Genomic DNA, 13,989 nt, shown 5'->3' with positions numbered 1-13,989 from the left:
ATTGGTTTATTTATTTCAGAGTCGCCACTTGGGAGATTTAGGGTGTCCCAAGTCACCAATTTTAATCCCGAATCGAGGAAAAGAATGACTCCATATTACAGTCTGCGTACCAGAAATCCGGATAAGGAATTCTGTTAACCCGGGAGAAGGTGTTAGGCATTCCCGAGTTCCGTGGTTCTAGCACGGTCGCTCAACTGTTATATTCGGCTTGATTGTCTGATTTTATACAAATATGAACTTATGTGCAAATTTTATCTTTTAACCGCTTTATTATTATTGTTTTTAAAAGAAATATGAACATCGCTTAAAACACGTCTTTGGACTGCGTTACATGAAATGCACCCACAATCCGGAACACGTTTTATTTGATGTTTTGGGATTTGGATTCGGGTCGCATGAAATGCACACCCAGGCTTAAGAAAGTAAAATATTAAACACGCGCCTAAAGAGACTATCGCGTTATTATTTTGGGGAAGACCGTGAAATTCGCTAAACGGTCCTTCCGAATTCTAATTAAACCATACATTTTGTGAGGGCCCCGCAATCTATACGTTTTATTTGGCGAGGCTCGTCTCATTTTTATTTTTACAGGATAAACCTACAATGACTATATTTTCTATTAAGTTCGTCTCTAAACTAAAAGAAAATCTCTTAATTATTTACATGCTGAAAAACGTAACTTATTAGTTATTAGTTTACGGCTAATGCGAATGGAAAATTGCGATCGAGTTTGTACAAAGAAAAACTGCTTTCATTTTATATTCTGTTATTCAATAATACTAGAACATGAGATTGACCATAATATCAAAACAGATTAATTATTCTCCGTAATTTAAACTAACATTATTAGATGAAGAAAGTATACATATGCAACCTCATTATTCATTAATCATTCAACTACATCTTTATACGAAGAAAGAAAAATTATATTCAACCACAAATCTAAACAGGAGGAATTCAACAGGAACAAAGCCTGATTAATATTTCATTTTTTGCTTCAAGCCGAGATTGTACAAATGTGTACCTGGAAACAGCAGTACAAGAACAAAAGAAGGAGAAGTCAGCAGCAGTAATAACACAGCAACAGCAGATTCAGCAACATCGCAAACCAGTACAGTAGGAATAGCAGAAAACCCAGGAGACTATAAACGACTCCAAGTATAGTGAAGAAGTAAAAGGCAGGAAGGTTCTGACTATTTCAGATCTTAAGCGAGGCAATGAAGCAGTAACTATTTTTTTTCAACTTCAAAACTCTCCAAAATGAATTCTGCCCCTGTATATTCAGTGTATACAGAATGTATATCGGGTGTATACTTCTCACTCCGCCCCCTCTTTTTTTCTTCTCTCTATCTAGTTTTTCCTCTCTTTTTTTCCACCCTTCTTCCTAAATTTTCTCTTCTATTTATAGCAAAATTTTCGAAATTTTCAGATTTGTTTTTTATTATTTTATTATTTTTTTAATTAAAAGAAATCCCACTTACAAATTGCTTTTATTTTTTTAGAAAAAGAAATCCCACCTTTATTTACTTTTATTTTTAAAATTCCAACTTTAATTACTTTATCTTATTTAAAATCCCACTTTTTATTTTTTTAAAAGAGAATCTCACTTTATTTAACTTTTCTTTAAAAAATAAACCACTATCTTTTCTTTTTCTTTTAAAAATGCTACTTTCAATTACTTTAAATTTTTTAAATTTTCAGATATCTTTATATTTATTTTTTAATTCCAACCTTCTTTTACTTTTAAATTTTTTAAAACTTTTTACTTTTTTTTTAAATTTTCTACATTCTTTTACATTTTTTTATTTTTTTTTTATTTTTTATTTTTTTAAAATCATTTCCGAAATTACTATATATATATATATATATATATTTTTAAAATAAAAATAATAAATAAAATAAAATATTTTCGGATTTTTTTATATATATAAAAAAACAAAAAATAAAACTATTAATAGTGATAATTCACTTTTTATTTTTTATTTTTTATTTTTTTTTGGTTTTGTTTTGTGTTGGACAAAAATGAAGAAGGGGTGTTGGGTTAATGGACTGGGTCGACCCAGTTCGAAATGGACTGGGTCGTAGGGAAGATTGGGCCATTTTTTGGGCCTATAGCTTGAAATTGAAGAAGAGGCCCAATTCCGACTTTCTTTATATTTTCGCTCTCTTTTCTTCTTTTATTTTTCTAAAACTAAATTATAAAAATACTTAAACTATTATTAAGAACTAAATTAAGTTATAAAGGCGCAAATTAACTCCCAATAACAATTAACGCACAATTAAGTATTAATTAAGCATAAAATTGTATATTTGGACATTAAATGCTAAAAATGCAAACGATGCCTATTTTTGTAATTTTTAATTTTTGTAAAACAATTTTAATTACTAACAATTGTAGAATTAAATCCTACATGCAAAATGCGACATATTTTTGTATTTTTTATTAATTTAGCGAATAAACACGCACAGACAAATACAAATAATTCTTCAAAATATCACAAAATTGTACACCAAAAAAAATCATTTTATTTTTGAATTTTTTGGGAGTAATTCTCATATAGGGCAAAAATCACGTGCTTACAAGAAGCACAAATATATATATTAATAAATAATTAATATCTAACCAAAATCATGCCTTTAGAGAAAATCCCTCAAAAAAGAATAAGTTTTAATCAACTTACCTCAACTCTAAGTTCCAACAAAATACTATGACGATCCAATTTGATTAAAACGTTTAACATCACCAACAAGTTGATATCTACAATTAGATAGCCTAATTGCATCAAAACATAACCCAAATTATTCATCAATATCGGTTTATGGCTCAAAGTTGGCTATAAGCCTCCAATAACTTAAATCGTCCAATAGGTTCACTTACTAGTCTATTCAACTCCATTCTTGTTATTCACTACCCATTTGAAGTCATTAATTCTACTATATCAGTTGCCTAATGACGGCTAAGTTACTATTTATCATCTTCCTTAACCAACATTTGTACAATATTCAATTTAGTATTTACTTAGTTGATCACTTTCAATATAGCTAACAAATGATTCAATAGGTTCATTACATTCACCAATTCCATTTTCAATAACATTATTCACCTTCTCCCTCATTTTGTCAAGAACGCTATTCATGCCATGAATTAGGATTTTATAATTCAACCTTCCACCATTAAAACTAGTAACAAATGCCACAAATACTTCTAACTACTCATAATAAATGACTTTTAAGTATTAGAATTACCTCTTTTAGACCAAATCTGAAAATCACAACTATAGTATTTTTTTAGTTCTTGAATATTTGAACCTTAACGATTATAATCAATTTATATGCTAATAAATACTAGGATTAAAGAGTGTTAATCCATCATAAAATATACTAAAGCAACTCATCTTGACTGGTCATCTAATGCGTTGATCGGTCTCCTTTAAAACCCTCTCAAACCTCTTTCAGAAATCAATTTTTTTCTCTCCCTTAACTCTTTCTATTTATAGCACAAATGACCTCACGTCATACACATGCAACGAGATCCTGCTTTTCCTTTGAAAAATATTTGTGCATGTTATAGCCTAAACGCGTTGTTTTTGCCATTTATTTCTAATTATTTTTAAATTTAACATTTAATTTTTTTTACTATTTTGCCACTTCAAACCACTTCCATCTTGTACTAAATTTATGTTAATATATTCTAATTATTCATACGCCCTCTTATGGGTACACACATACTTTAATGTCAGTTTTATTATTCTCTTAAGCTCATCTATCGTCCGAATTGACTGCAAAATTTATGGAGCTTTACACAAAGAAATTAAAAAAAAGTACACATTCGTGATTTGATTTTTTTAATCTTAAAATTAGTTATCCTTAGATTGTTATCCCACACTGAATGTAATATAAAAAGTTTACTCCCTCCAGTCCACTTTGATTATCTTTAGCTATTTTTACTGTAACTATCCGATCGGTCGTTTTGAGCTCTAGCGCATCGTTCGACAGTTTGAGGCCATAAGTAGGTTAACTTCAGGTATAATGACTTATATGTGTGATCAGAATTGAATTTTGGGAAATTCAGAGTCGATTTGGAAAGAGAATTCTCATTTCGAAAGCTTCAAGTTGGAAGAACTGACAAAGATTGGATTTTGAGTAAACGACCTCGGAATCAGGATTTGAAGGTTCCAACAGGTTGTATGATGATTTCGGATTTGGGCGTATGTTCGGATCGGGTTTTGGATGGCTCAAGAGCATTTCAGCACCTATTGTGGAAGTTAGCATTTTTAGAAGAATTTCATAAGTTTGGGTTGAAGAGCATTTCAGTGTTATCGATGTTCGTTTGGGATTTCGAGTCTGGAAATAGCTCCATATGGTGATTCTGGTATTGAGAGCGCGATCAGAAGTGAATTCAGAGGTCCGTGGGTCATTTTGGAGTCATTTGGCTAAAGATAGAAATTTGAAGGTTTTTGAGAAGTTTGACCGAAAGTGGACTTTTTGATATCTGGGTCAGCTTTCGATTTCGGAAGTTGGAGTAGGTCCGTAATGTCAAATATGACTTGTGCGCAAAATTTGAGGTTAATTGGACCTGATTTGATAGGTTTTAAACAACGAAAGTAGAAGTTTAAAATTTTGAAGTTCATTAAACTTGAATTGGAGTACGATTCATGATTTCGACATTGTTTGATGTGATTTGAGGCCTCGAGCGAGTTTGTATCATGTTTTGGGACATGTTGGTATAATTGGTTAAGGTCCCGAGGGCCTCGGGTGAATTTCGGACGTGCAGGAGGGGTTGAAAACACACCAAATTTTCTGGTGTTCTTGGCAGCAGTTGCAGGTTTTGCAAATGCGAGAAATTGTTCGCATTTGCGAGTGAGGCTTCGCATTTGCAATGGAACCTGGCCTGAGGCAGAGTTCGCATTTGCAACCTCGGCAGAGTCCACATTTGTGACTCATTAGTCGCATTTGCGACCTTGGCAGGGGAGGCCCATGTTCGCATTTGCGATAGTTTTGTCGCATTTGCGACCGTCGCATTTACAAATGCGATATCTGAGGCCTGTGCACATCTATTAATTTCGAGACTTAGTCCATTTAGCTCATTTCCTTTCATCTCTTGGGCGATTTTGGAGCTTTTGGAAGAGGGCTCTCACCTAGCACCTTGAGGTAAGTGATTTTTACGCGACATGAGTTAAATACATAGATTATGTGTAGATTAACATGTGAAAATTAGGAAAAATCAAGGGTTTAGATGAAAAATCTAAGGTTTTGATAAAAACAAGATTTAACCACGAAATTTGTTATAGAATTTAGTAGAAATCATATATTCTTGATCCTTAGGTTATGGGTAACAACTTTTTTCAGGAATTTCCGGAATCCGAGCACGTGGGCCCGGAGATGAATTTTAGGAATCCTTGCATTTAGGGTTGGAAAATTGGTTTAATAATTAGAATATGAACGTTTGAGCATGTATTGATTAGTTCTTACCACATTTGAATAATTTTGGATCGTTCGGCTCCGATGTGGAGGTTTGAGCGCTTCTTGAATTGGGAAATAGGCTTCAGAGTGAGGTGAGTCTCCTTTCTAACCTTGTAAGAGGGAATTGTCCCCATAGATGAATTAATTAGATTTGTGCTCCTATTTGTGGGGGCTACGTACGCACGAGGTGACGAGAGTCTGTGCGTAGCTACTATTATGTTTAAGTCTGGGTAGTCTAGGATCCAAAAGCATGTTATACTTGGAATATTGTAATTTTATTGATAATTTGCATTGCTTAAATCACATCGAATTAGTAAATGAATTTCTAAAAAGATTAAACTTCATTTTCTTGAATTGTTAAAAGAGAATTGGCTTTTCTTTGGACAATCGTTCCCTGATGAATCCCTTGATTGACTGATTGTTGTGTTTATTTATATTTGACCGCGTCACATGTATGATTCGCGAGCGGGGTAATAGATGTATCTATGGTTCGCGCCATTCGACCCTCTGACAGTGCACAGTTTAAATATTTGTTGGATCTGGCCGTACGACCTCTGCATGATTTGCGCATGCTTGTATTGCTTGCCTTGAAATTCATAGATGTTGATATTTGTTTCTCCCTGGCCTAAGATAAATGTATAAATGATGAAAATAAATTTGGAAATTTCCTATAAACGAAAGAATTGTTTACTTGCCTCGTGCTATTTGAGTTACCATCATTTTTATGAAAATTCTCGATTTATTAAATTATTGGTATATTATCATTGGACCACTAGTAAGTATCGAAGTCGACCTCTCGTCTCTACTTCTTTGAGATTAGACGAGATACTTGCTGGGTACACGTTATTTTCGTACTCATACTACACTTGCATGGTTGATACAGAGACTTAGGTGAGCTGCATTTATCGAGACGCCTGGCAGCCAGCGGAGCCTCGTTCAGAGTATTGTACTGTATTTTCACTTCTGTCCACTTTGTATTCCAGACAGTTACTGTATTTTATTTCATTCCTTAGTAAATGCTCATGCACTTATGACATCGGATTCTGGGATGATTATGAGGTATTCTGTATTAACTTCTAAACATTTTTATTTTTATTTTGTAAAAATTATCTATGCATTACTTATGCATAGGATAATGCTAAGTATAATGTATAACTAATACAAATATTAATTATATATAAGTTAAAAAAATATACCAAACAAAGTATTAGTAATGCAAATTAATGCTTGCATTGTTAGCGTTCTAGCTGTTTGAGGAGTTGGTGCTTTCTTCCTAAACATTCTTCTTCTTGCCCTAATTCAACTACTCATAAATTTCGATGAGCCAAGCGTTAGAATAGCCAATGGCGTTCTCTTTCACTCCACAGGCACAACAGCCGTCGCCATTCCAAACTCCCGGCCAGCAACAGCCGTCTCCATTCCAAATTGCCGGCCAGCAACAGTCGTCGCCTTTCCAAACTCCCGGCCAGCAACAGTCGTCCCCATTCCAAACTCCCGGCCAGCAACAGTCGTCGCCATTCCAAATTCCCGGCCAGCAACAGTCGTCTCCATTCCAAACTCCTGGTCAGCAACAGTCGTCGCCATTCTCGCAGATCACTCCCTTTTCGCAGCAGCCGCAACAACAACAGCAACTTCAATTTCAGCAGCAGCAACAGCAACAACAACAACAACACCAACTGCAACTGCAATTGCAACAACAACAACTGCAGCAGCAACAACAGTCACAGCAACAGCAGCAGCAGTTGTACCTTTTCACCAACGATAAGACGCCAGCCACTTACAGTACCAAATGGGCAGACCTCCACCCGGATTCACAGAAGCTCCTGCTGCAAATTGAGTAAGTTGATTTAATATAAATAAGATTGAAGTTGCTTTTTAATTTCTTTTTTCCTTTTTGTTGGAGAAGTTTTCTAATTTGTATTCTGTGCTTGTGGATATAGGGAGAGAATACTGGAATACAGGGATGAAAGTCAAAGGCTGGACCAGTGTAGCCGACTTTATGATTCATCAGTGGCCAATGATGGCTTTGAGTTGGATGCTAGTCGCAGCATTCAGGTCTTATCTTAAGATTCTTTTATTTTTAAATCATAATTCCTCTAGAATTAACTCTTTAGTAAAACTTCGGGCTCAGTTACCAAAAAGAAAGGTTTTTATTGTTGATCATATGATATATGCAATGTACTAGTTTTATTGGCGCTTTGAAACTCACAAGAATGGACATGGTTATGTTGTCTATCCACTAAGTTGGACTAGTTATCAAACATTAAGTAATCAAATTTTGGGTTGTAGAACTGTTCTTTGTGGGAAAATAATTATTGGAAGTATTTGAAAACCAGATTCTTTCTATCAATGTCTACTTTTGGTCAAGCTGATTTATTCTTCTTGCATGCAGTCTATATATATAGCTATATTTCTTGTGTCTATTTATGGTTAGCACAGACTGATGATGATCCAGAGGTCTTGAGCTGATTTTTGAGTTATTCAGATTTTCATAATTCATACCACCTAACAATGCTCATCTTATTCTGATTGAGGATATTATTTGCCGCTGATATTAAACATTTTATAGTCTAATTCTCTTGCTTTCCTTTCTAATTACTGTTTCGATTACTTCAGGTATTACTTAATTGCATGTGCTAACCTGAAGTTGCTTTTTCAGGAACTTGGTGGAGTTAGTACATCAATGGAAAGACAAAAGGCTATCTTGCAAGAGCTAATGGTTGTTGTTAAAGATATGCTGCGCAATACAGAGGTTGCGGTGCGTTCCTTTATGATGTTACGCCCAAGGTTTCTTCGTCAAAGTGCACCTGCTGCTGCAAGTGCTACTGCTCCATCACAAGCATCAGGTGCAACAGTCGCTCAAACAGCATCCACTCAAGCACATTCTACTCCCAATGCACCAGTTTTTGATTTTTACAGGGGGATACCAAAGAAGCCCACTCCGTTTTTGCAGCAAACAGTCGCAAGATTTGAGAAATATCTTTTAGAATGCCGGCAATGGGTTGAAGAATTGGAGCAGTTGATGCTCTTAGATTCTGACAGGAATTCCATGAATTCCAGTTCATCTTTGTTGCAGTCTCTTCCAAAAGTCATGTCAAATGTGCATGACTTTTTTGTTCATGTTGCAGCAAAGGTAATGGGAAAGGCTTGTTAAGCATATGAAAGTATCATGCTTGCTCAGAATGAAGTAAGAAGAGTAAAAATGACTAGGAGTAGTTTTTTCTCTTTGTTTCTTGACCAAACAAATGCACATATATCTACATGTGACTGTGTGTGTGCGCACTAGCCACTCTGGAAATCTCTCTTTGTGGGACATGATAATATATTTAGTAGGCGTTTGGACAATATTTTGGGTGAAGTCGAAAAAGGAATATTTGAAGTTGAAATTGGAAAAAAGTATTTGGAAGTTGAAATTGTGTCTGGAAATGAATTTCACTTGGAAAAGAAGTTGAAATTGTGTTAGTGAACACTATTATTTCTCTTGAAATACTCCTCAAACAAGGTTTTCAAAATTTGCAAATACTGATGACCAAACTTCAAGTTGCAAATAATGACTACAGTATTTGCAAGTGATGTCACCTCTTTAGAGACTTGTAGATTCTGGATTTCTGGTACAGTTGAAGTTCCTCATTAGTTTAGTCTCGTACCACGTATAATTAGTATATCAGAGAGCACCAGAGTTTTAGTTGATGTCTGCTTATACTTTTGAAGCAGCAAAATTGTAATGCTGCATGCTAAATGTATTATGTACCCTATTTTGTAAGTTCTTGCTTATACCTTTATTACTAGTTGCTGTGATTTTAAGATGTTTATATTTTATGTAAAGCAGGTAGAGAGCATTCATCAGTACATTGAATCAATGAAAACAGCATACCTGGCTGATCAGCGCCGTCGAGGGGATGGGAGCGATCCTTTTCTTGAGGCGGATAGGCGGGAAACAGCTAAACTGGAGGCAGCTGCTAGAAGGGTACATCCAACTTTGCACTTACCTGCAATTTCACAACCATCAACTCAGGTAGCAGGATTGATTTCCAGCTCAGCAGCACCTGGGGCATCCAGTGCACCACAAACATCATCTGCAGTTCCTTCTGCCTTACCTGGAAGTGGATCCTCACTTTTTGCTACCCCATCCGTTGCTGCTTCATCTTCTTCCCTGTTCACTACTCCAACAATATCAGCTCCAGTCTCCTCTTTGTTCGGAACATCTGGTGCTTCCCCTCAAACTTCACTCTTTGGGTCCTTGTCTACTTCCAGCCCAGCCTCTAGTGCTCCATTATTTGGTTCTACCCCTGCTTCTGGAGTTTCGGGTTTTGCAACACCTTTTGGTTCAGGTATGCTTCCAGGAAACTCAATGAATGACATATTTTGGCCCTCTGCTTTGTATATCTTTATTTAGATTAGCTTTTTACAAGAATTAAATTTCTATTTATCCCCTTTATAAGATACTGAATATCTTTTAATTCCCATAAAGATAATTGATGTAACATACATCTATAACTTGGTCTTCAGTTTACTGAATCAATTGTATACTCCCTTGGTTTCAGTTTATGTGACACTTTCCTTTTCGGATGTTCCAAAATGTTTGACACCACTCCATTACTAGGATCTATACAGTTTCCACAATTTTTAAGAATTCAAAATCATGTAATTATTCATATATTAAGCTTTGATTCGATGCTTGTTTTATTAAACTAACGTTTGAACCGCTACGTAAAATTTTTCCCACAACTGCTAGTTTAATACTACACTACTACAAATATATATAAAAGAGTGTCAAGGTATTGTTTGGAGAATTTTCTTGATTAACTGCCATTCTCAAAAGTTCTTTTGGGTTATTGTTTCTAAATGCTCTGGTGCAGAAAAGTTGCTCTTGTGTTTTCATTTCTGAAACTTTTTCAGAGGAAGTTACATTGAGTAGCTAAGCTTTTTGTTTTGGAAAATTTCCTCTAATTGCTTGCACGTTGTGATTTATTACAACACATACTATCTTTTTGAAAAACGTTGTTTTATGATCCAAAATTCCTTATATCATTTCTTTTGTAATAATCTGCAATTTCTTACCTACATCTGATATTAGAAGTTTTCAGATATCTTGAGAATATTTTCCATAATTAGATTTTCTTGATACTACAGTATTTTCCATGAAAGGGATTCTTCTTTTTGTCGTCTTTTTCTTCAATCCCTAGGATCTGCCTCCTTCATATTTTGTATGCTGATTTGTGCCTGAGTTGTTCTTATTTTTTGAAGGTGCTGCACTAGGATCAGGGGCAAGCTTTGGGACTGTATCTGTGAGTATACATGTTCTCCTATATTCGGCTCTTTCTTTGTCTATGCCTTGACCTATTTCCTTCTGCCTGCACTCCTCCCAACCCTTCAAAAGTAAAGAAGTAAAAACACTTCTCACCTACTCCTAAAGGCTAAAACACAACATGAAGAAAAGGGAAAAGAAAGTGGAGTAGAGGACTAGTTTGATATGGCTATGTTGGTGAATTTATCTGCAGTTTGGTTATATATTTTTGGGAAGCCTGGATTGTTTATTACCAGCTTTGTGCCAATCCAATCCTGAAAAATTACATAGTTGAATGTTATGATGTTTTTTCAAAAATCTTGCTGCTTGGACCTTGTAGTGTGTGACAAGTTGATATTCTTACGTTCAGAAACCATGGTTCATTAACTCACAAGGTAATTTCTTATAAAAGGAAAAAAAGTACATACATCAAACTGTTGAATCTCTATGAACAAAATTTTAATTTAATGAGAACATCACAACTCTGAGAAATGATGCAGTCATAATGGGCCTAGACATCTTTGGTATTGCCTCGTGGTTGCTGAAGTTAGGTTTACAAACCTTGGGTTGAAATTTTCTCATCATTGGTCTGGTATATGTTTGCACCAACATTTGGGCAATGATAGATGTATATTCTCAAATAATGTCTCAGTGATTGTTTCTTTTGGAATATTTCATGAAAAGAGAGATCTATGTTTTTTTTTTACCATGTGCCTATGAGTGGTTGCGACTTGGTCTTTCATGACAAAAAGTTGCTGCTAGTTTCGTGTTTGATATTTGCGTGGCTGAGATCTGTTATCATTTGTATTTCATTGGAAGAAAGACAGTTTTCATTAATAAAAGGACAGTTTTCATTTGAAAGGCCAGCTACCGCTATTATTACTACTCTCGCTGATCCCAAAAATAAAAAGCCGCAGTCTTTTTTGGTCCATATTAAAACAGTGTCAATTTCCCTTGAGTGGTGGAAACCTTCTTTCAATATTTACTACCTGTGGAATATTATACTGCAACAGTATGAAGCCTATTTTTACCTTAATAAATTTTTTTCAGAAAGTAACCTGTGATTCTACTTTTGGAGCCATAGCTCTGGAGACGTTATAGAATTCCATCTACTCTTGTTCTGCTTGCTGGACTATATTATACAGCTTCCATGACTAGTGGGCAGAGGTTGCCTAGGATAATTAATTTGGATTAGCAAAATTTAGGCTTGCAACCTGCTTATGACAATATCTAGGTAGTTTGCTTTTATTTGTCCCATCAACCATATATGGAAGATGAAAAGACCATCTAGGCCGAACAGTTCCTTGCTTTCTTCATGCCCCTTTTCCCTTTTTTTGGCTATATCTTTTATGATATCTCCTTAAAACTCCTAAAAGAAAGAGCGCACATTAATGGGCTTTGGGCAGGACAAGAGGAATTCTAAAATAGGATATATAGCATTTTGAGAACAAACTCATCAATTAGCACTTACTTCATTATGGTATTCATTACTCCTGTAATAAAACCATAATGAGGTAGGTGCTTATTACTTTTACAAACATGCTCCTAGATCTGAATGCCCTTAGCTTACAACTTTCCATGCTTACTATGCTAGGGAGTTATGCAAGATGGTCTTTGCTGCCTAACACTATCCTTCCTTATACCTGATATCTTTGTTGTCTATCATTCTTTTCTGCAGAAGTCTAGAGCAAAAAGTCGTACAGGCAGACGCTAGACAGTGTGTTGGCTATTCAGACATCTAGTTTCAGTCTGAGAATCTTAATGGATGCAAAGTTTCTTGCTGCAGCAACACTTGTTACCTGTAACAGTATCCTGGCAAGGTCAAGCATATTGTCAAATCATGAAATGATGCTGTGTATCTACCTCCAGTTTCATTGGCTTGTTTTACTATTGTGGATTGCTATTTCTGCAGAGATGTACTATCAATAGGGATTTTGCAGCAATGCTATTTCCCTATTTCTCCTGATTTTGTGTATCGAGCTTGATTGTGGACGATTTCAATTGCCCTTTGTAGAAATGAAACAGGTTATATTTGTTGTAGTCCGGATCTAACTTCCAGCTAGCATCAGTTCTTCAGAAATAAGATTGTGCAAGCATAGTTATTCGAGATATTACATGTCAGATTCCTTAGTGGAAGAGATCTTATTCCTCAATTTATAAGCCCTCAGGGGTCGTTTGGTTGGAATAGGGCTTATGCCGGTATAAGTTATGTTGGAAACTTGGGATAAGTTATGCTGGGATTGTTGTTTATTCACTGTTTGGTATGTTGTATTAAGAATGACAATTGTATAATTTCTAAGAAGAAGGTATAAGTTATACCGGTGCTAATTACCCCACCCTCTATAAGGTATAAGTTATTCCGATGTTAAAATTAACACCGGGATAACTTATACCTGGTTTGCCAACCAAACAAAGTATTAAGGTGGTATTAAATTTTTATACCACCCCTATACCTTCTTATACCTCGTACCAAACGACCCCTCAGGGTTTTACATGTCTTCTTTCTTTTCTCATTTCAAAAGGAAATAGAGGAGATAGGACATCAGTAATGTTCTGTTAAATGACAACTATCTAATTATAAACATGTAGAGAAGAAAATAAACAACGCTTCTTCCTTTTTAGTCAAAAACATACCACTGCCTCAACTAAATGCTAGGAACTAATTGGTAATGTACAACTGTAGATGGAAAACCTTTTGCCCTTTTACAACAATCTCTTTAGAGACTAGATTAATATGATTTGCCATTGCATTGTTGCTGCTAGATAAAAAATACAAATAGTTCGTGAACGACTTTATCAAGGTGTATTCTGGGCTTCTAGGTAAAGGAAATCCCCATTTATCCAAACTGATTAAACTTAAAAATGGTACAAAGTTAGTTGTATGTTTGGGCAACAGAAGTCTTAATTTAGATAACAAAAAGGAAATTACAAAAAGAGTACAGAATATTTCATCTTTTAATAGTTTTAACATGTACTTCTACTTTAATTACTATGATACGAAAATAAAAATTGTGGATACTGCCACCGAAATCAAGAATGCATGGCGAACCCCCCCCCCCCCCTTTGTACAAATTATCTTATTATTAAGAATAAAACCAGATATAATTCTGTGTAGTAAAATCATTTATTATTAAAAATACAATCAGATATAATTCTGTGTAGTAAGTTGAGAAAATGTTAATAAAAAGTTAGAACTCATACTTTCAAGTTTCAACAATGCTTTTTTAGAGTATAGCCTA

General features: G+C 34.9%; 1 protein-coding gene across 1 annotated transcript; it reads left to right on the top strand.

Annotated features, from left to right (window-relative positions):
• The first annotated feature begins 6,687 nt into the window (after nucleotides 1-6,687).
• Nucleotides 6,688-12,859, top strand: LOC104210201 (nuclear pore complex protein NUP58). Its single transcript, XM_009759034.2, has 6 exons — nucleotides 6,688-7,300; nucleotides 7,404-7,518; nucleotides 8,123-8,596; nucleotides 9,293-9,794; nucleotides 10,711-10,751; nucleotides 12,429-12,859. Exons 1-6 carry the CDS (start codon nucleotides 6,807-6,809, stop codon nucleotides 12,462-12,464), a joined length of 1,662 nt encoding a protein of 553 aa, XP_009757336.1. The 5' UTR covers nucleotides 6,688-6,806; the 3' UTR covers nucleotides 12,465-12,859.
• Nucleotides 12,860-13,989: the final 1,130 nt, after the last annotated feature.

Source organism: Nicotiana sylvestris, chromosome 2, assembly GCF_000393655.2.
Source record: "Nicotiana sylvestris chromosome 2, ASM39365v2, whole genome shotgun sequence".
Taxonomy (NCBI): Eukaryota; Viridiplantae; Streptophyta; class Magnoliopsida; order Solanales; family Solanaceae; genus Nicotiana; species Nicotiana sylvestris.
This window is presented reverse-complemented; position numbering and strand designations above follow the sequence as displayed.